This window comes from Chamaea fasciata, unplaced genomic scaffold (assembly GCF_029207755.1).
Source record: "Chamaea fasciata isolate MVZ Bird 193981 ecotype frontalis unplaced genomic scaffold, bChaFas1.0.hap1 SCAF_2, whole genome shotgun sequence".
Lineage (NCBI taxonomy): Eukaryota > Metazoa > Chordata > Aves > Passeriformes > Sylviidae > Chamaea > Chamaea fasciata.
In genome coordinates this window covers 30,021,903-30,042,715 of record NW_027094087.1, presented here as the reverse complement: position 1 = coordinate 30,042,715, position 20,813 = coordinate 30,021,903, and the positions used below count along the sequence as shown (strand labels likewise).

The following is a 20,813-nucleotide window of genomic DNA, read 5'->3' as shown; positions in this document are numbered from 1 at the left end:
AAGATTTTAGGAGAAACAGAAGAGAAGAGGCAAGTATTTTGGCAGCTGAAGATGACTTTTAATAATACTTTAATTTTTAAAAAAATGAAAAATAGTTATCAATAAAAATTACATAGGAAATTCCATCTGTGGTTGACTGCCAGCATGAAACTGAATTTATTCACAAAGGAGGAACACTCCCCTGACAAAGGGAGTCATGTTAGCTGTGACACAAAAAAATTAGAAGCATTTTAACTAACAGCTAAGTTCTTCTCTTATTCTGCCTGTTTTAAGACACCAGTCTGCATCCTGGACTGGGTATCACAGTTCACTTTTTTGCAGTCAAACAGAATGATTCTTACTTCTACAGACGAATTAACATGAGAGAAGGTGAGGAACACAACTTATCCAAGGCCTCATATCAAGTCAATGGCAACGGTTTTTCTCACATTTCTATTCTAGCAACTGGATTATTGGTTTTCTTCCTTCTTTATTCTATACAGTGGTTTAGATAGAAAGGTTTCAGGTTTCTCTGGCCAGCAACATAATTTTCCCAACAAAAGAATAATTTGTCTTGACTGGAAGTGACAGAGATTTAGTATTGCCTCTATAACATTCCTCCACTGTCAGAAAAACTGCCAACCTAAGGGTGAAAATGCCATGTTAGAAAAAGTTACTTACTATGCTGACTACGACGCTGTATGTTATTAACAAGAAAAGCAGTGCATAATTGACTGTATTCTTGTACTTGAAACATTCATACCTGGAAGAGAGGATAAAGGAGAGAGATCACATTCATCACTTACCTATAATGAAGGCAATTTCCAAGGTATAATATTAAAAAATTTGCAGGAAAATTGATCCAAATTAGTCTTAGGCCCCTCAAGAAATTCTAACTCCTCCAATAAAGATGCATTATTTAAAGAAAAAAAAATATACTCTCAACAATAAATATTCTTTTAAGAATCCAAAAAAATCACAGGCAAAAAAACCTCTAACAGCAATAAGCTCAAGCATATGCCAAGAAATAACCCACCCTAAGAAAAGAGTTTGTGAAGCAGAAGTGTTTTCAAAAGGTGCTTACAGGGTGATAATGGATGGCAAATTAGAAATTAGTTTAAAGTGCAACACAGCTGTCAAAAACATAACTGAGCAAGCAGCAGTGTAGGAAAAGGACTGCCTTACAAAACAGTCAACTCAGATATGTTAAAATGTAGATTGTTTATGGCTTCACTATGGTTGCAGTGCAGCAAATTTGCTAGATTGTGTACTGGTAGAAGTGGAAGGTAAAATCACCTGACTACTCCCAGTATGTAAAACAACCAATTAAAATTACCTTCAAAATCTCTACACTTCACCTCCGTCTCAGTTGTGATGGAAATACACACACATGCCAGACTGTATCTCCATCAGAAAAAAAGTCAAAAAAATCCAACAAAAATGAATTTTGAGAAGCCTATTATCATCAAGGCTGGGGGAAGTTGTCTATATAATTCCAAGTTACATCTGTCTAGTTCCTTTGTTTATAAACTTGGAGAAATATACACCATCATAAACTGATAAAAGGAAATAAAATCACATTTGGGAAACAAAAAGTCTAAAGGCATCACAATGCGCAACATTGCAAAATGGTTTGCTGAAGTAATTATACAGCTTGAGAATCAGCAGGACTGAATGATGCATAAGGGAATGTCCTGTGCATAACCACCTGCAACCTACCTTCAAGCAAACCAAAACAGTTATTAAAGGCCTCCTAAACTACACATTAGCTCATTTTTTTGAGCATTTTAATTGCTACCAGACCTACATACACAGAATCTTATTGTAGCTATAAATGCAGTAACAGACTTCAGTGCTTTTGAATATAATAAACACTGCACTAAAAAAAAAAAAATCAGATATATTTTTATAGCCATTTCGCATCCTTTTTTCCAATCACATTCAAATCAGACAAATGCAACAGCAATTTCAAGGAGAGAGGGAGCTACAATGGAAGTATTTCTGCTAAAAGAGGCATTATGATTCTGGTCCTGAGTTTGTACAAATCACACTAATATATGAGTCACAAACTGAGGGCAATTTCCATAGAAAGGGGTTTAGTCCTAAAGCATCCCATCTCCATTGCAAGCTACCAGTAATCTTCACCAAGACATCACAATTTTCAGCAGCTGAATATTTGATATGTTCAAAAGCAAAAAAGATGGGTTTTTTTCTGTTTTTGTCTGCAAAAAGTTGATTTATCATTTGGATTTGCCAAGTGACAGAACAAATCATATTAAATCTAGACCTTGCAGCAACAGGCAAGAAAAAGCCAACTTAGAGTATCTTTATAGTTGTCAAATGCTACATTGCTCTCAAAATTAAATGGGAGAACACATTCTGGCATTGCATTAAGCTGTCATGCATGTTCCAAGACACTCTCCCCAAAATCTGCATTCAACTCCGCATATTGTCCCTTTAATTTTCCAGATGAGTGAAAAGCAGGCTTAGCCAGAAACCTGAAATTTGCATTTCCAGCCAAACTACATCATAGAAATCCAGCTCCAATAAATTATTATGTTGCTAATTTTGTAGGCATTACTGAAGTTGATTTTATTATGTCTGCTGTTTTTATACAAGTAGCACTGAGCTCTGATTGTATACTGTGCTAAGTCTTTAATGAGTGGGGTTTTTTTTCCTACTTTAAAAAACACTGGTAAAATGTATCTAAATTAGCAAAAAACTAGGACTAAAGCCAGCCTGGTACTTTAATATCGTAATGCTGTACAAAAACAGGTCTCACTGAAAGCAATAGAAGCTTTCTCTATATATATGCTAAATTTGGCTTCAGAGACTCTATATTTCAAAAGTTAACATTTCATAATAATTCAGGGAAAAAAATTAACCAATACTTACAGGCAGTAGACAAACACACAACAACTGTATATCATTGGCAGTTCATCCAACAGCTATAAAAAGCAAAAACATCAAAACATGAAAGCTACTTTTAAGTCACAAGCTTGTCTAAGTTAATTAAGGAGAGATAAGTCTTAAGTAAACAGGAGCTTTTAAGTCATTTGGATATCCATCTTCTTGACTGTACTCTAACACGTAGCACCGTCAAACCCTGTTCACCTACTGAAGCTGCTGCATTAAAAAGCTTATTACTCTGAATGTCTTGAATTTATGCTTCATAAACGCCCACACCTTCAAAGAATCTTGACATTTTTGCTGCTCACACCTCTTAAAATATTTGTAGGAATTAGCTTTGTAAAGCCAGGCTGAAGAAGACCATCCCACCTATGGCCTTACAGTCAGAAGTGTCTTCTTTCTTGACAAAGAAATTGAAACCTGATTTTTCTACAGCACAGAATACAATTTTAGCCTATTAGGATGGGCAATATGCTCTCATGTTTTCTTCCTAATTTTAGAAATTTCTTACATTGTTTTAATTCAGAGACAGTGTGTTTTGTTTGTTTGATGTGGGGTTTTTGTGGGCTTCTTTGTTGGGGTCTTCCCCCAGAAATTATGGCTGCATATAATGTTTAATTGTCTTAAATAATTTTTTATACTTTGAGAGAAGACTGGTGTGTTACAGCTAAAACAATTACTTCTCCAGGAACTTGCCACCTTTATAGAATGGAATTAAAGTTGTAATCACAAGAGAGTTGATTTCTCAATAGCAGGTACACTCAAAATTGCCATTTAACATTAGCAGGAAAAAGAATCATAGCATCATTTTCTTGCAAAACTTCTCATCAAAGAACTTTCATGAATTTCTGCTTATAAATATGCAGTTAAACTCACCTCCTTTTAAGAAGGACTGAAAATCATGGAAATGAAAAAGGGTACAAATGGATCAATGAAGATCCACAGCCCCTGATTTCTAATATGTTAAGTAAACATTAATAGTAAGGGCTTTTAGAACTTTTAGAACTTGACTTCTAAGAAAAACAAGAACTAGATGCAAAAAAGATTTTGACCTTTTTCTATCATCACTCAAAGCTCTTGATGGCTGTGCCTGTAAAAGAAATTGCTTCCCTACTAATGCTACAAGATACTTAACCACTTCATAACCATGTTATTCTAAACAATGAGGCTTGTTAAGAGCAGTAAGCAGCTTACACAAACCCTTTTATAAAGCCACCCTGATTCTGCTTGGTTTGGGGTAATTTTCTAACTGCATGGTCAAAAACTTTGTTTTAGCTTTGAAATTTCCTACTGTGGAAGAAAAGAAAAGAAAAAAAGTGGATCTAATTCTTTATGGAAGGAAAGAGATGTATTATCTTGAGTGTGAGCTGTTAGCTGCTTTGCTTGTTTTGATTTTGTTAATATAAAGCTGAGAAACTGTTTCACAAGAGAGCTAAACAGCTCTGCTGCCCAGCTGCCACTGATAGGGCAGATGTTGCTTCTTCCCCCACACTGCCACTGATTCCAGGCAGAGAGGAGATCAGACTGGTCTGACTTAGAGGAAGCCAGGTCCAGGTGCTGAGCCAGCACACAACCAACCTTGCAGAGCAAGGTTTAAATCCCAGGACCTGTTCATTACAGGGTCAGGGACCACAAAAGGCAGCACAAGGACAGTATCAGGAACATTGATAGCAGCTGAAGTTAACAGGCATGTTCGGTGGCACCTTGCCATCGCAGTAGTTTATCTTTGCTGTGATGCCTTAGAGGGAACAAAATAGATGCAATAGCTGAATTCAGCTTCATAGTAATAGTATTTTACAAATTCAGAGATGTGCTTTTCCAAGTCTGATAGGAATTAGCTACAGGATTAATTCATGTGGCTGTTAAAGAGTGTGAGTCATTTAACACCTCATAAAAAGGCGGGGGAAGAATGAGAAATACAATATAGGAAAATTTTTCAAATTTGGACAGATGATTACACTCTTAAGTTCATATGCTGGCAGCATCTCAGTGACATTACAGTAGCAACAAAGAGCCTCTCAAAAGATCTTAACTAGAATTTGCATGCAGAAGACAATGACTTCTATATCCAAAGGAATTAATGCTTCTAGGAGTACTGTCAAAGGCATGCCTGGACAATGAAGAACTATGGAAAGAAGGGAACTCAGGGAGCTGATTTCACTGGCTAAATAAGCATTTTGTGCATTCTTCAAGAATCCAATCAAGCAGATTCCCATAAAAATAACAGAAAAAGGAGTGATCTCCTCAGAAGTATTCTAAACAACTGCTTTCAAGAACAGCAGCCTTCACATTTTTCTTAAGCAAACTGAATCCATCATTTAGAGTATTAAGGCTGCAAAACAAATGTAAAAAAAAATCTCCTTGAAATAGCTATGCTGATTTTTAACCATAACAAGAGATAAAGTGAATGAGAAAAGTTTATTTCCTGGTTGAACTGTTTCCTCCATGGTGATCAGTAAGCAAACAATTGGAATAATTACGGACCACTTGTGGATTTCACTTGGCTGCCAAGATAAATGTACTTTCTCTGCCTCACACGAAGCCTTTTACATCAGTAGACAAGATGATGCAAGACATTCCTGCTTCCCTCTCATCTGCTTCTGCCCCCCTTTATTTACCACAGTCCATAGGCCCCTTAGTTGTTCTGATGCAACACCAGAAGTACTGGGCAAGCAGCAGCAAAGTGATTTGGATTAAAATAAAGCCTCTACACACACAGACACAAAACCTCCAACAACAACTGAAAAATAATCCCAACCAAAACCAAAAAACACCCCAAAAATCCCCCACCCAAAACGAAAAAAAAGCAAAAAGCCACAATCTCCCCCTTCACAAAAGCTTTTAAGTCTGGATCATTTTTATGATCATGATTTCAGGGTGCCCTTGCTCACCTCTGCATCAGTGTGAGAAAGAGGATTTGAAATACTGACCACAATAGGAACAAGAAGCTGAGGGAAGTAATATGAAAAGGTAGAAATTCAAGGCAGTTTAAACACCTAATGCAGGTGAATGGCACCCCAGTTTGGGATGAAGTGGTGAAATGGCTCTACAAACCACTTTTTTCATGCCAAGAAAAGCACCAAATATTCTTGCATGGTGACCACAGTATGCTCTGTGGAAGCTGACAGTCTCCACCACGTGCCAGAGATACAAACCAGAGCATTATGGAGGCAAACATCAAACCATCAGCAATATGTAGGCCCCACTGTGATCAGCAGAAATGCAGGACTCAATTCAGCTGCCACAGCAAAGCTGCCTAATGCCACCTGAGATGCTCTGTCACCTCCAATACCCATCCAAGACTGGCAGATGTGGTGAGAGTCTAAGAAACCTGCACCTCTGTGTTACGGAAGCTGGAGGCTTGACAGAACACTCACAGGGTCTAAAATAACACTAAACATCTCTGTTTAGAAAAATGAATCTTTTTTGAGCAAAGATTGCCAGTGGAGTCTGGAGAATGATTCAGCCCAGCCAACTGCCTCTCTCCACTCCACTGATTTAACTGTATTTCCATTGACTGTGGTGGGAACAAAGACTTCCAGCACAGATTTTTAAATGTAGGTTTCTTAATTTTGAACAAAATCCCACCTCACCCTGACTTTAATTCAAAGATGCATTTCCTTAATCTTTGCAGACCTAAAAGAGGACAACAGGACAAGAACTCCTGTGTCCCTTTAGAAAACAGGAAATACCAGGACAATCCCTTTGTCTTGTGACTTTTTATAGAATGCTGTCTACTCAAAAATAAGAGAGAAAAATGAATTAATTACCACTACTCAGAAGATACTGATTTCAGTATTAATGCTACAGGTACATCAAGATAAAAACATAGAAACATAGAAAACGTAGAAACATAAAGATGAGAAAAGTTACAATAAATGGCAATAACTCTACTTTATACTGCTTACTATTATGCCAAAGCTGTGGGAATTTTAAAATAACATTTTGTGTAAAGAGATAACATGATTTCCTAAAGGATAAAGTGTTCTCTACCAACAAAAGCAATTGATGATAGCTCTTATTTTAGATGCAAGTATATATTTCTGTATATAACCGGTGGAAAATACCTATTGAAACAAGACCTGCATTACTGCTTGTTGAGAGCAGGAGTCATGTACAATGACACTTAAGGTAGATTAACTCATTTTATGCATGTTTCATCTAGCCAAGAAATGGCAATATGGCTGTACAGCAAGATACACACAGAAAATGATTCACAGCTACTTATCAGTACTCACCTGCATTTCATACTTCAGGGTCATGTGGAAACACCAAGATCCCAATCCTACAGCTGAAAACAAATCAAAACTATCATCAGCATAATAGTACACAGGAAAAATTTTCAGGTACATTAACTTAAATGCATGAAATGCATGCTTAACACTGAAAAAGAAATTAGAATATCAGCATTCCACTGCAGGGATGAATTCAAATTTTTTCCATAGCCTTCTACTTTATATATTAGTCACCAGTGAAATCCCTGAATTTAGGGGCTTTGGGTGTGAGTGTCCTCCTTATCTCCTCTCAATACTGTATCCTATGAGCTGGGTGTAATCTCAAAGAGAAGAGGAGCAGAGGGAACCCAGAATGAACGGAATATTATATATCACTTTATCTTTTTCTTTTTTTTTTTTAAGTAAATTAAAATTTCTCTGTTCCAACCCTTCTATAAGGCAAAGCTTTGTTCAATAATTAGTACTCCTGGAAGCCTCTCAATATTTCTGCTTACTGTCCAGTTTTAAAACATGTATTTTACCAAAAGCTTTTTGTTGTCTCCATAAAACATGGTGCTAATAACACTAAGGTCTGGGGTTTGATATCCAAAGGGGCTGTTCATTTAAGAGCTAGACTCGATGATTCTTGTGGCTCCCTTCCAACTCAAGACTATTCTGTGATTCAAAAGCAGAAGTGAATTCCTACCAGAACTCAGAACTAGAAATTCAAGGTAAACAAACCAATCCCACATAGGATGTATTTGTTTTGTGAAATGAGATCATCATTTCTGGGCCTTCTCTATAGAAAGATGAGCTGCTAAGAAATAATTTCTATTTATTTGAAATACTACCTTTACACATTTTGAATTTACTTCTGAAACTACTTCTATTACTTTTTGCCTATACAGTTTTTTTAATAAGGTGTGAATAATGTCTCTTGGAAGTTGGATTTCTCTGTTTAGAGCAAAGTTGGTACAGTATTTAATGCATCATTCATTACTTAGAAATATTACCAGTAAAACACTCATTAAGCACCAGCTCAGTTTCGTTTTGCAAGAACAAGTACAGCAACATGATGTCTTGTCTTCCTTCAAGAAATTATGTTTTACCTCAGACTGTAGTTTCAGAGAAAGCCAAGTAATTTGCACTCAGGCCTTGATTACTGAGTAGTGCTGCCATATTTTGTGAGTAGAGTATCTCCTTGCCTACACACACCAGTCAAGTTTCACTGATGCATAAACAAGAAATCGCGTTCTGTGCACACTGTAAAGGATTGCCAAACAGTCAAGAGACATGTCTAGAGATGCTTCCTTAGATGTTATTAACTAGAACTGTGATTATTACACTTACTCAATGAAATTAAATACCTAAGTATGTAGCTTTATTGAAACGCAAAACTGTAATACAGCAACATTTCAAAATGTATTGCCAAACACCTCAATGTCGTTATTTCTCTGGGAAAATTAAGCACCGCTCCTGCCAGAAAATAAACAACCACATGCACTTCTGTAAACTCTGATTACATTGGTTGGCTTTTGAAAAATCTTTCCAAATGATAAGCAACAACTGCTTTCACCTTCATTGAGATTCTAGTGAGAAATTCTCATAGCCATTTTCTATGTATACAGAATAAATATATGACAACAACTGTTCATTCTAGAGGAAAAAACCCATTAAGATCATCATTAAAACAGTGCCATCCATTATCCTGGCTGTCACAGAATACAAACTCTTACAATTTGTAACAAATGTCATTTTCAAGTATGGGTAAAATCATTGCATAAGAAATTCCAACAGATTTTAAATTAACAAAATATGTTGCAGGGGCTTTCTTGTTTGTTTCTGTTAGTGTTATTTGGATTAAGAAATCTCAACAATCAGCAACTGAACTCCTTCCCTTCCTCCTACGCGATAAGAAGCAATTATTTCTAGATTAATTTTTCTTCTTCAGTCTTTGAAAAAATGAAGAATGCTGCAGATATTAGTGTTTGAAGGAATTAATCCAATGACTATAGTTAATTTCTACAGTTAAAATGAATAGAACCCCTCTTGGTTCTGTGTAGTAATCACATCTGGAGTTTCTCTGAATATGAAATTTTACTATGCATTGTAGAACAATGTGTATTTTAGCTAGAGCATCTACCTATATAAAATAGATATCTGAAAGAAGAAAAGCTTACAGGGATAGATCTTACAGTTCCAGGCTTGAGACATTTCTAAGAAATGTTTACGTCACAAAAACCATCTGCAATGAGACATTCTGCCAGCTCTGTACTTTTCAAAATATGAGTGATCACGATCACTGCAATGACACAAGTTTTCAAGAGAAGCAATTCTCCCATACAGCCACTGACACACTGAACAATAAATTTGCTCCTTACCTTGTAAGCAGGGGTTACAGTTTTCCTATTTTAGGTCTTTCCTTTTGCAAAGGAGCTTAACTCACTAAAACCTGAATATTGTTTGGGAAGCTTTAACACCATCTGAAGCAGTAAGTTCCATTTCCTCTCTAACTACTCTAACTCACTTTTCATACATACTACAAGTCACTTGGCATTTTTACATCCATGAACCTCCCAAGTTACAGGGGATATATATATATATAAATTATGGAGTAAGCACAGAATACACATTAAGTCACAATATTATGAGATCAAAATGGCACTTCAGAAGACCAGAAATGCAAAGTCAGGGTTGCTGTTCCATGTAGACTAACAGGGTCTTTTTCCGTACTGCAACAAATGCTCTGTGTGGCTACTGCCAGTGACTAGAACAGTGGTGTTATGATGATGTAAAAACAATGCATCTACAAACTTTACTTCATACACGAACTGTCAAAAAACTTAAGGGCAATACCTATGGCTAGAAATAATCTAATATTATACAGAAGATCCAGCTCTATATATGAACCCTATAAACCTCTAGGATTTAAAGCCTAGAGGGATTTTTTTCAATAGTTTTAGAAAGCATCACATAATCAGTGATAATTCAGTTTGATGTAACAATCCATCAGTGCTCAAAATTCTCATGATGAGCCTAAATCTTCTACAGAAAAGGCTGCTTATTAGGATTTCAGAGATACAAACACCTTTATTTAGGTATCTACACATGAACTAGGTGTCAAAGCTTCCACTTAGAGAATGTCATTATTAAGAGTAATGCAGCTTGCCAAACAGGTATTTTAGAGAAAGTCAAATGATTCTCCTGGCTTTACTGACTGCAGAGGTAGACATATAGGTTTTAATTTGGAGATGAATTCCATTTTATTTTTTTACAATGATAGAACTTAATTAAAGGTAACAACAACACGCTGTATCATTAAAAGTTAAAGAATAGAACAAGATGAAAAAGTAGAATTAAATTATCTCATTTTAATGGATTGTTTTGTGTTGTAATGGTTTCCCTCCACAGCACAAGAGACATGAGAGACACTGGTTACTCCAGAGGTCCAGCTGTACAATTAAATTCCAGCTCGGCTGGTACTATTCCCAGCCATTGCAGTACAAGTGTCTGCACTAGTGAGTTGGAAGAGCCTGTGATATGAATGTGGCCTGTTCCAAGGAGCACTTTCCCCAGGCAGCTTCCAGGCACAGCTCAGTAGTTGGCAGAGCCCAGGGCCCGAACTCAGCAGGGAAGCTGCATGTGGTCACCTGGTTTTGGAGGCTGAGATGAACAGACACCGGCTGTTCTACGCTGCTTGGCTTCAGCACTCAGGAAGGTTCCCAACCACAGCTGATTTACCAACACTGACACGGCCCTGGGAGCTTCTCTACAGGTGTTAGGTAAGAGGAAGGGAATTAAATCTGACTGAAGACATTCTGACAACCGTTTTCACAGGCACAGAGTCTCACTGGAAATTAAATTCAGTAAGTTGCTTAAGAGTTCCTATGGCTATGCCTAATACAGAAAAAAATTTGCACCTTTTTTCTTTCCTCCACTTTGACACTGCTTGAATGACTGAGCCCTAATAAATAGGCCAAACAAATACAAACCAGAACAATCCTTCAAAATTTCAAGTGAAGTATCTAACAAACATTACTTCACTGAATGCTTTCTTATTTTCTTAGGTCCAGAAGTTAGACTTCTTTATATATATTTATCTATCTATACATACACACACACCCCCACCATTTTTTAAAAATCAAGACACTTTTAGAATATGAACATTTCAGAATCACAGTTCCCCAGGATGCATGAGGAACTGGCCTGTGTAGAACCTGATACAATATCCCAGCATCAAAGGAACTACTCAAAACCGGCTGCTAATTCCTTGAGATAGTAATGGTCCAATGATTTGTTCCACCTACTTCAGGTGATGCAACATACTGAAATAAGGGCTTAAGATTATTCTTCATCATTTATACGTAGATTAAATGGTTCTCTATAGCTTAAAAATCATATCCAGTTCCTACTGAGTTAATTGAGAACATGCACTTTATGCTGAAAGGCAGCAGAAAAAAGGACTGAGAACAGTGTGCTGTATCTCAAAAGCCTTGTAGAAAAGTGTAACTCAGTCTTGGCACCAGTATGAACAAGAAATTTATTTGAACAATTATTTAGAAATATCCCTTCTTGTGCTGCCAAGATCTTACCATGTATGTGAAACAAACAGCGCTTCCATAATTCAAAATGCATTTACTTTAAAAAGTAAATACATATCAACCAAAGAAATTGTGGGAATAAAAGTCAAGCACTGAACATGGTGTGGTAAAACACAAAGGAACTGACAATCAGCTAAATGTCTGAAAGTATGCAAAAGGAACAGCTGATTTGGATCAAAATAATGTCTAGAAACAACACCTCATGTTCTCAAATGCTAACAAATTTAATTTTAACGTTGGCTTTGACAGCTGTCTTTTAGTATCTTGTAAAACCTCAGTAACTATTCAAAATTGTTAAAACCTAACTAAAGCGCCCTCCCTTCCACCCCCATCTTCACAGCAGAATTGTTAAAGAATTTCTACTTTGACAAAACAACTCTCAGTTAAAAAGCTCTGCTGCATGCTCTTTAATGAAGCACACTGCCTCAAATGAACTCACAAGCTGGTGTTAAATTCACCATCTTTTCACAGATTAAGTCTACATTTATTTGTTACTAATTAAATAAAGAGTGTGAAACCTGTTAATAAATTAAATTCATACAACAGAAAAAAAATCTGTCTGGTATTTTCTTACAAAAAGAAATTTTCTGTACACTTATTCTATCACCACTTCAGTATGCTTCTTGTTCAGTCACATGCACAGAGAGAATGCCAATGTTCCTGACACATTTCAACCATATTTGAAATTCTTTTTATGTTCTCATTCACTGCTTTTATTCTGTAGTAGAGCAAATGTTAAGTGGTTTGTGATTCCAAAACATCTTGTTCCTGTTTTTCACTGAGACTCTATAAAGTCTTCTACATTTCTTTACATCTTTCAACTACTGTAAAATAGGGTTACAAATACTGAAGCAGACAGAAAGCAGAAGGGAAATGCTTTTGGGAGAGACCTTCAATGTTAGGTTCCAAAATATGAAATAAAAATCAAGGCATTTATCATTTCAGATAGGAATCAAAGCCAACTCAGTCACTGATGAGCAGGGCCTAGATGGAACTCAAGACTGCCTTCCAGCACTGCCGTCTAAATGCAGGCTGAACTCCCCCTCAGCAACCCAGGAAAAAGTCCAAGTCCAAGGTATTTACTGTGATCAAAGACAAGTTTTTTTGGTGTTTCTTTTTTAATATTTTAAACATTAAATGGGGTATGAGAAATGCCTGTCTGGTGTGACAGCCTGACATTCTGGTCAGATAGCAGCACACTGTCCACCATAAACAGTCACTGACAGAGGTAGCCACAAATCATGGTGAAGACAGTTTCAAACTGAGTTTTAATTCAAAGGGCTCCTTTTCATAGTTTAAAAAGAATGGCAGTATGGGACACTTTCATTCAAGAACACCCAAAGTCAACTTCGGCCAACATTTACACACCATTTCTTACCATGTCTTTAAAAGTAAACCCTGACCTTTAAGAATTCTCTCTGTTTCATACTGAGACAAAAGTTAGTAATTATTTGAAACCACAGAAAGCCTACAAATGGGTAATTAGAAAGTGCTCAGACAATAAGCAAAGCAGTGCATTGTTGCTGCCTATCTTTCACATAGATCAGCTTTGCTAAAAACTTGTGAATTTGCACCTTGTATATGTTACAGTCTAACTGGTATCAAGGATACATTTAGCATATGGATATGTGTTTTTCAACAAAGTCTGCCTAAATACATAACATGCCAGTCTTAAAAGTAACATTTATCAATCCCTTTTGCTCCAAAGACTGGCAAAAATCTCCATAAAGACAGAAGCTATAGCAAACACAAAAATCCTGCGAAACGCAGAAATTTTATGAAATCTAGTTTTGAGACCAGCTGTCAAATCTGAATCACCTTCAAATGTCTTTTTCTCACACGGAACAAGACCTCTAGTCACACAATTAACATTTAAAAGGAAGTTGGTTCCTTTCTGAATTTTGTCATTTTAGCATGGACTTCCCTTGAGTTGATCTAGACGTGAATATCATGTTTTTCTTCCATTCTTGCAAAACTTCCCAGACACAATGGCTGGGTGATATATGTCAAAGAGGAACTGGAAACAAATTCAAAGTCATGAAAGGATGCCTTTCCAGTTCCCTCTACATCTTGGCCACTTCTTATATTACTCTCCTGTATAAATGTCACAAAAAAATTAATGTAGTGTGAAACTGTTTATTAGTAGAATACACAGGACAACTCCTGTAAATCATCAGAAAAGTACAGAGGAAGCTAAGACGCATTGAGCAGGACCCAAAGCTGGAAAAGGATCACTTTAAAATCTGATCAAATTATTTAGTGAATTCTAATTTTGTGCCCTTCCAAGAGATATAAGTTTTCTGTAAACATCGACAAGTGTAGCAAATTGAGGTCTACTTTTCATGCACATAGTATTTGGATTTAACTACCGGGTTTATTAATATCTAGACATATTTTCCATTGCACGTCTGGGCCCTCTTTATAATGAAAGAACAAAATAAGTTTTACACCTACCTGTAAGACACAAATATGCAGCTAAATACCGTTTTTCAAGGCCATCTTTATAGGTCTGAATCGCACCATAGATTGGAGGTAGAATGAAAATCAGGTTACTCACTGTGTTCCCTGTAGGACAGAAACACAAAGCAGAGATTTAGAACTGGGTACTATGCACTTTAACTAAATTTAACAAAATTACATTCACCCTTTAGAGACAGGTTCAACAGTTTTCCTCCAGAAAGTGACTAAGCAAGACACCACTGCTCTCTATCCCTGACCTAGGGGAAAGTGTCCCTGCCGCCAGCAAGGGGCTTGGAACTAGGTGGTCTTGAAGCTCCTTTCCAACCCAAACCTTTCTAGGACTCTATCCTACATTCTACCCAATGCAAAGAAATGACATGTGTTGCAGAGACCTGAGAAAGAAATAAAAGCCAAGAGCCCAGCTCTTGTACACTGATTTAGATTTGGTTTGTTTTTCTTTTCCAAACCGTGCTGACCAAAGCAAAAGTGCAATGAAATCCTGCAAAGTTTAAGTGAAACAAGGAAATGGTGCATCTCTCAACACAAGGGATGCAGACTCAGCTTTTTAGCTTAACCACAAATCATAATTTTGAGAATAGAGGTTATGTTATGGGAATTTATTACAATTTGGGAAAATTAGCAAATCTGTTTAAAAAAGCATATATAAAATGAACTGTACATTTTCACACACCATCAGTTAAATACATATAAAACTGAAACCTAATTTGCAAATATCCCAATGAAATATACAATTTACGAGGCTATGAAGACACCAAACCCCCCCTCCTCTATTTCTGTATTTTTTATTCAGCAGAAAATCTCAGAAGCATTTCATATTCTAGAACAAAGAACAAGAGTGAGCAGGTCCTCTCTGAATCACATCCCTATTTCAAGCAGCTATTTTTCAGGAGTCCTACTTGCCAAGATCCATCCAAAAGAAAAGCAGAACATACCAAACTATGTTCATATAACCCTAAGGTATTGCAGCACTGCTAAAACCAAAAATCCATACTTCACAGTTTTAAAAAAAATTCATACTCAAATGGAAAAAAGGTTATTTCAGAACATATGCAGTAGAAGTGTACCTAGTTCCCTTGAACATGGTAGCTCTTCTATATTCTCCCAAAGTAGATACACATCTCATTTTGAGACAGTCTTCTCAACCAGTTAAAAATCTCATCTGATTTTTATCAGAACTTCTTTAAATCACTTCCTTACTGATTTAACATCATATCCTGTCCAACTACGAATTTCACAAAGTTTTATCAGTCAAATCGGATGTGCCAGAGATCTCACTCTTCTCGTCAGCTCTGAAGTAAGACATCTATGTAAAAGAAGCCCAGATGAAAACAAAAAAACTGTCTCCAAGGATATAAAAAGCCTTTTTCATGTTTAAATTCTTCGTGGAATCGCTACCCTTTTACCACATTCCCACAGTGTTGCAATGGGTAGTGATTCACTTTCAGCAGAGACCAGGCTTGGAAGAAATTCACTCAAATGCTGTTATGTGACACACTGACCATTGCCATGTCCTCCTGTAAATCATGCAAATATGTAATTGAGCCTTGAAAAGTAGAATAAAGGTTACATAGTCTGGATAACGAAACTTCTGCTTTCTAAAGCAGAGCTCAACGATGCCCATTTTCAAGAGAAGTCAGTAGACATGATATAAATGTCAGTGTTCAAGGGCACTTAGTTATGAAACTGTCATAAGCCTGGCAAAAATTCAAATACGAAAATGCCAAAGAAAAGAAATACCATGATGTTTATCCACAATTGGGAAGGCACATGACTGTGCAAGAGAGTTGCAGTAGGATAACAAACTTCAGATGGGAGTAAGAATGCAGAAAACAGATCCTTCGGTAGGAAAGGGAAGGGAAGGTTTCAACACTTCCTGTAAGCTATAATTACGTTAAATTATTGAAAATTTACGAGCATTTAATCTGGGACCATCTTGCTGACAGAGGAAATACCATAGACCTAATCTAGCTGTACATTCCTGCCACTCCTTCTCTGCACTTTTTGGCCAGTATTATTCAGAACATTTGCAGCATGGATTAAGCAAGCCTATCTGCAAACATACTTATTGACAGTTCTGTACATTTTTTTAAAAGGGGAAATGGGGGCAGGGGAACAATAAAGTCCTCTGGCACGCTGCTAGCAAAATTACTTCTTTCAAGAACAAAAACTCCAAGGCCTCTTGCAAACCCAAGGTCCCCAGGAATGCAAATTTCATAAAAGTCTAGCTAGCCTTTACAGGATTATCATCGTACAGAATAGCTTATAAATTCATTAAAAGGGATTTTTACTAATTCCATAAAAATATGGCAGTGGAATATGCACAGAGATTAGCAAAGAATACCAAGAAAAAAGACAACGGTGACACAGCGCAGACCCATAACTCTAAAATTATTTAACAAATAAGGAAGTGAAACAAGCTTTGAAGGAAATAAATATAGAAGTTGAAAATGGGAAAAACAGTTCAAACTGTCAAAAAATATCATCTCATCTTTTTTCACCTCATTTCCTTTTTTTGAAATGGGGGAAAATAATGCAGCAGAACTCCATGGGAAAACCAGAGAATGGAGAAATTGCAATTAAGGCACGAGGCAGAAGATATGTAAAATAACTAAAGAAGAAGAAATTATTGATTATGCCTATAAGAAATAGGGTACATCAGAAATTTGATGAATGCACATGGATTGAGCTGGGCTTAACTCTGTACAGCATTCTTATATTTCAGTAATGGATTCCTTGAATACTGGTCCAGGGAGTGACCTAAGTTTTCTTCAGTGACCAAAGACTGGTGCTTAACATTTTATCTTCAACAAGTCCATCAACAGAAAGGCAAACTATAATATCTGAGGGAGAAATGAATGGACTTGCAGACCAGAATGACAAACACAGGATTAAATATGATGGTCATGAACACTCCTTTCAATGTGAATATGCATCCTTATTCCATATGTAGAAATAATCTATTTGAAGAGGCAGAAAAGTGAATTTAAACTGTATGGGAACTGACCATAAACCATCACTGTACACACCAAACCCCTTAAATTTATTTCCAGCAGAGGCAGTGAAGATAGTTATATCTTTATGCAAGTCAACAGGAGGATACACTGTTCTCAAGTTATTGATAAAAGAAAAGAGAAAGCTCATCAGGTGCAGAGAAGCTCCACTCAGATGGGAGTGATGAATGGGAGCCTACAATTTCAGAAGGGTCAAAAATTGCTCAGCTCACTGAACAAAACAACGGCTGGACGGAACAAAACTGTGCTCTGTAAAGACAATGTGGGTCAATGCCAAAGACAAAAAGGAGCTGTTTGAACTGAAGGATAATACTGACAACGACTAAATAGATATAAACTAACCCAAAATAAATGCAGGCTAGAATAAAGAGGAAAGCTTCCCATTAGAGAGGAAATACTTACACCTGCTTCCCAACAGAAAAGAGCAGCACGATGAACCTGCTTTCAGGGTAGAGCTCAGGAAGCTCCACAATCATGTGGTGGCCTATCAGAGCACTAGACCAGACCACGTCCACAAAGATTACACATGGTACTAGGTACAGGGCTAAATTAATGTCTAATCATGATAATGTGACTGACTGCACAAATTTCCATAGAAGTCTTTCAAGACTGTTTTAATGCAAATCATTGTTTCAAAGTAATGTTTTATTCATTGAGAGAACATCATAAGGTACCAGAACAACATCAAATTTATGCAAAACATCTTTTCAACAAGCTTCTGTCTGTAGGAAGAAGAACAGTATGAGTGTTAAACCACATCTGCTTCCCGTTCTACAAATACAGCAGCAAAACCTGACACGTCTTTTTCTAATGCATGTACACTCACAGTCATCTTCAGGCCCTAAAAAATATGTGTACTATCATTAACACACAAGGATCTGTACAAAGATTGACCACAAATACAAAGAAAAATAATTTAAAAGGGGAAATGGTTCCTACAAGCAAAAGCAGGTACAATATACAGCTTACAGTTGCACAGACACTGTGCATACAGTTGGGAAGGACACAAATTTGAAGTACCTTTCATAAAATTTCCATTTTTCCAAATATGTAGTTAATTCCACATTAGCAAGTAATTGCTACAATAAATTTGAATGAAGAGTCAAAAGAGGAAAAAAAAGTAAAGTTTTAAATAAGTTGTAAAATAACATGGTCATAAAGGAATGATAAACAGAATACAAAAAGATAAAGAAAAAAAGGGAGAATAAAGATGCTGTTTTCAGTGAGGGAAGAAAAGTGCTATCATAAAAAAAAAAAGCAAAAATTACCATGTTCAACTTTGGACATGGTGATCAGTGTAATTTACCCTGTATTAAGAGATGCTTTCTCCTATGTTTGTACACAGAATGACAGCAAGATTTACCAAGCACAAGGATCTTTTCAAATTTTAAAATGTTCTTGCTCTCTCTGTCAAACAGATGAAGACTTTTCACTCTCTTACGGTTTTTGCAAGACTCAAAATCAATAGAAATAAAAGTCACCCTCAGAGAGGAAAGAAATCATTTGCTGTTTAAAAAGTTGACTATACATAGAGAGCTCATTTAATACCAGGACTAACAAACACAACATTCACCACAGTAAGATTTTTCAGCAGTAAGATTTTTTTATTATAGGAAGATTTTTGCATCCCACTGTGAAACAGGAGAAAGGAATATTTCTTAGAAAATAGCAGCCACTTTCCTAAGTTGCAATAGAGTCAAAGTATCCCTTATGTAAAACACACAAACAAACAAGGTTTTGAGGCTGAAAACAGCCATTTCATTGCCTGGATATCATGGTGCTCTGCACAGTCAGTTCCTGGATCATGTATCTTTATCTTTTTCCATCACTGCAGGAAGAAATTAAAAATAATTATAAAAACCAAAGCCTGTCAGACGGCATCATGTAGAACTTGATTCATCCTTCTATCTGCTTTCAGATATAATGAATTCTTCATGGTTTTGTTTCTGGAATCATCTCACACAGTGCTGGTGCAAACTACAGCTCATTATTACAGAGTTTACCAAGTTTCAAGAAATTGCAAAGCAATGCAATTCAGGCACATTTGAGAGCATAACCATCTACCATTAGGTATGCTCTCTTGTTCAGAAGAGCCAACTACGCAGAATCACCTGGTTTGGCCACTAACTTCAACCTCGCTCTGTTTTCGCTTATGGCTTATCACCAGGAGGGCAGAGCAGCAATTAGATTTTCACTTCCACCAGCCAGTTTTAATATATTCCACTTCAAAGTCTACAATAACTGCACTTCAGAGTGCCAGGAAATGAAAACTCCTGTTTCCATTTGATATTTCAGAACGACCTCAAGGGGAGAAAACCAAGTCATCCCAACAGGAATTTTGCCAATATGTAATTACTGGACTCCCTACTTACTAATGTGCACAAAAGATCAATATAAACTTCCTGTCACTCAGTGAAATACAACACAGTGTTATTGCAGGCTGGAACACAGTACCAATGCTGGTTTAAAAAATAAAATTATAAAATAAAAATAAAAAATGGGAGTGTGAGGTGGTTTTTTTTTAAGCCACAAGATCCATTTCTTACGTTGTATAAGTCTCCTTTCCAAATACTAAGCTAGCCTTGATTTTGTTTACTGAGACATTAATTGAAGTTACAACTTCAGCAGTTCAGCTGCAACTTGTATTGGCCAGCACACTTCTAATAACAAAATAGGAAAAATACTGAAGGACACGAATACTGAAGGGACTACTGAACTGTATAAGCTGTGTATGAAAGCTTCCTGAGGCACTATAAAAGTCAGTACACATAAATAACAACTCAAATCAATGGATCTTTACTGAGACTATTAGATCTTCCTAAGTATTTGAAATAACATCAGAAATCTATAGAGCAAGTTCACATAGATCATAGGAATCATAAAATTAAAAGACAGATAAAACAGCACAGAAAAATGTAATGAAGTTCATTACACAGGAATGCTGCATTAATTTAGCTCTGTATAGAAGCTGTGATACTATTATGAGAAAAACTGTAAGGCCCAAATGAGAGGGAGGGAGTAGATACAACAACTAGGAGCACCACACAGGAAAAGAAAGATCTGAAAAGGGAAAGAACAGCTACCTAAATCTCAGCCAGGTAGAAGCTACAAGAAAGCAACATGGAATCCAAAGGATTTACATGGGGGGAAGGATTGAAAAAAAATACTATTTGCATTACTAAAGAAGAGCATTCTGATGAGCACTAACATGCTGAACTGAGGAAAAGGGACGTTTCAGTAGGACATCTAGAAACATAGCATTTGGCAGCAGCAACATCGCCCAAAAGAAACCATGAACCCTGGAAGAGTTTCAAACAAGATGGACAACACACTGCAAGATCATTGAAGCAAACAAGGCAACATGGGTGAAGAAAGGTGACAAACGAGGCAGGAACACAGGCTCCTTCCCAAGGCCAGCACCAGCTCAGATGCATACCAGGGGTGTGAGCACACCGCGTTCCAGTCGCACGTGTCTCAGCCCCAGCAGCAGTAGAGCTGCTTCCAGTAAGTCCAAGTGCTGGGACAAGGCCAAAAAATCTGAAGGCAACATGGCTGCTGCAGAGCTGGTGGCCAGCTAGAAGGTTCAAGTATTTAAAGTCAGCATGCAGGGCAGTGCT

At 36.8% G+C, this 20,813-nt stretch overlaps 1 protein-coding gene across 1 annotated transcript in view; it reads right to left on the bottom strand.

Annotated features, from left to right (window-relative positions):
- The window catches only part of ACER3 (alkaline ceramidase 3), a 53,572-nt gene that overhangs the window by 20,061 nt on the left and 12,698 nt on the right, over positions 1-20,813 (bottom strand). Inside the window, exons 2-5 of the mRNA XM_066175559.1 lie at positions 14,159-14,269; positions 7,128-7,180; positions 2,875-2,927; positions 661-742 (exon numbers count right to left, since the gene is read on the bottom strand). Coding sequence (XP_066031656.1) covers positions 661-742; positions 2,875-2,927; positions 7,128-7,180; positions 14,159-14,269 — 299 coding nt within the window. The remainder of the gene's footprint in view (positions 1-660; positions 743-2,874; positions 2,928-7,127; positions 7,181-14,158; positions 14,270-20,813) is intronic.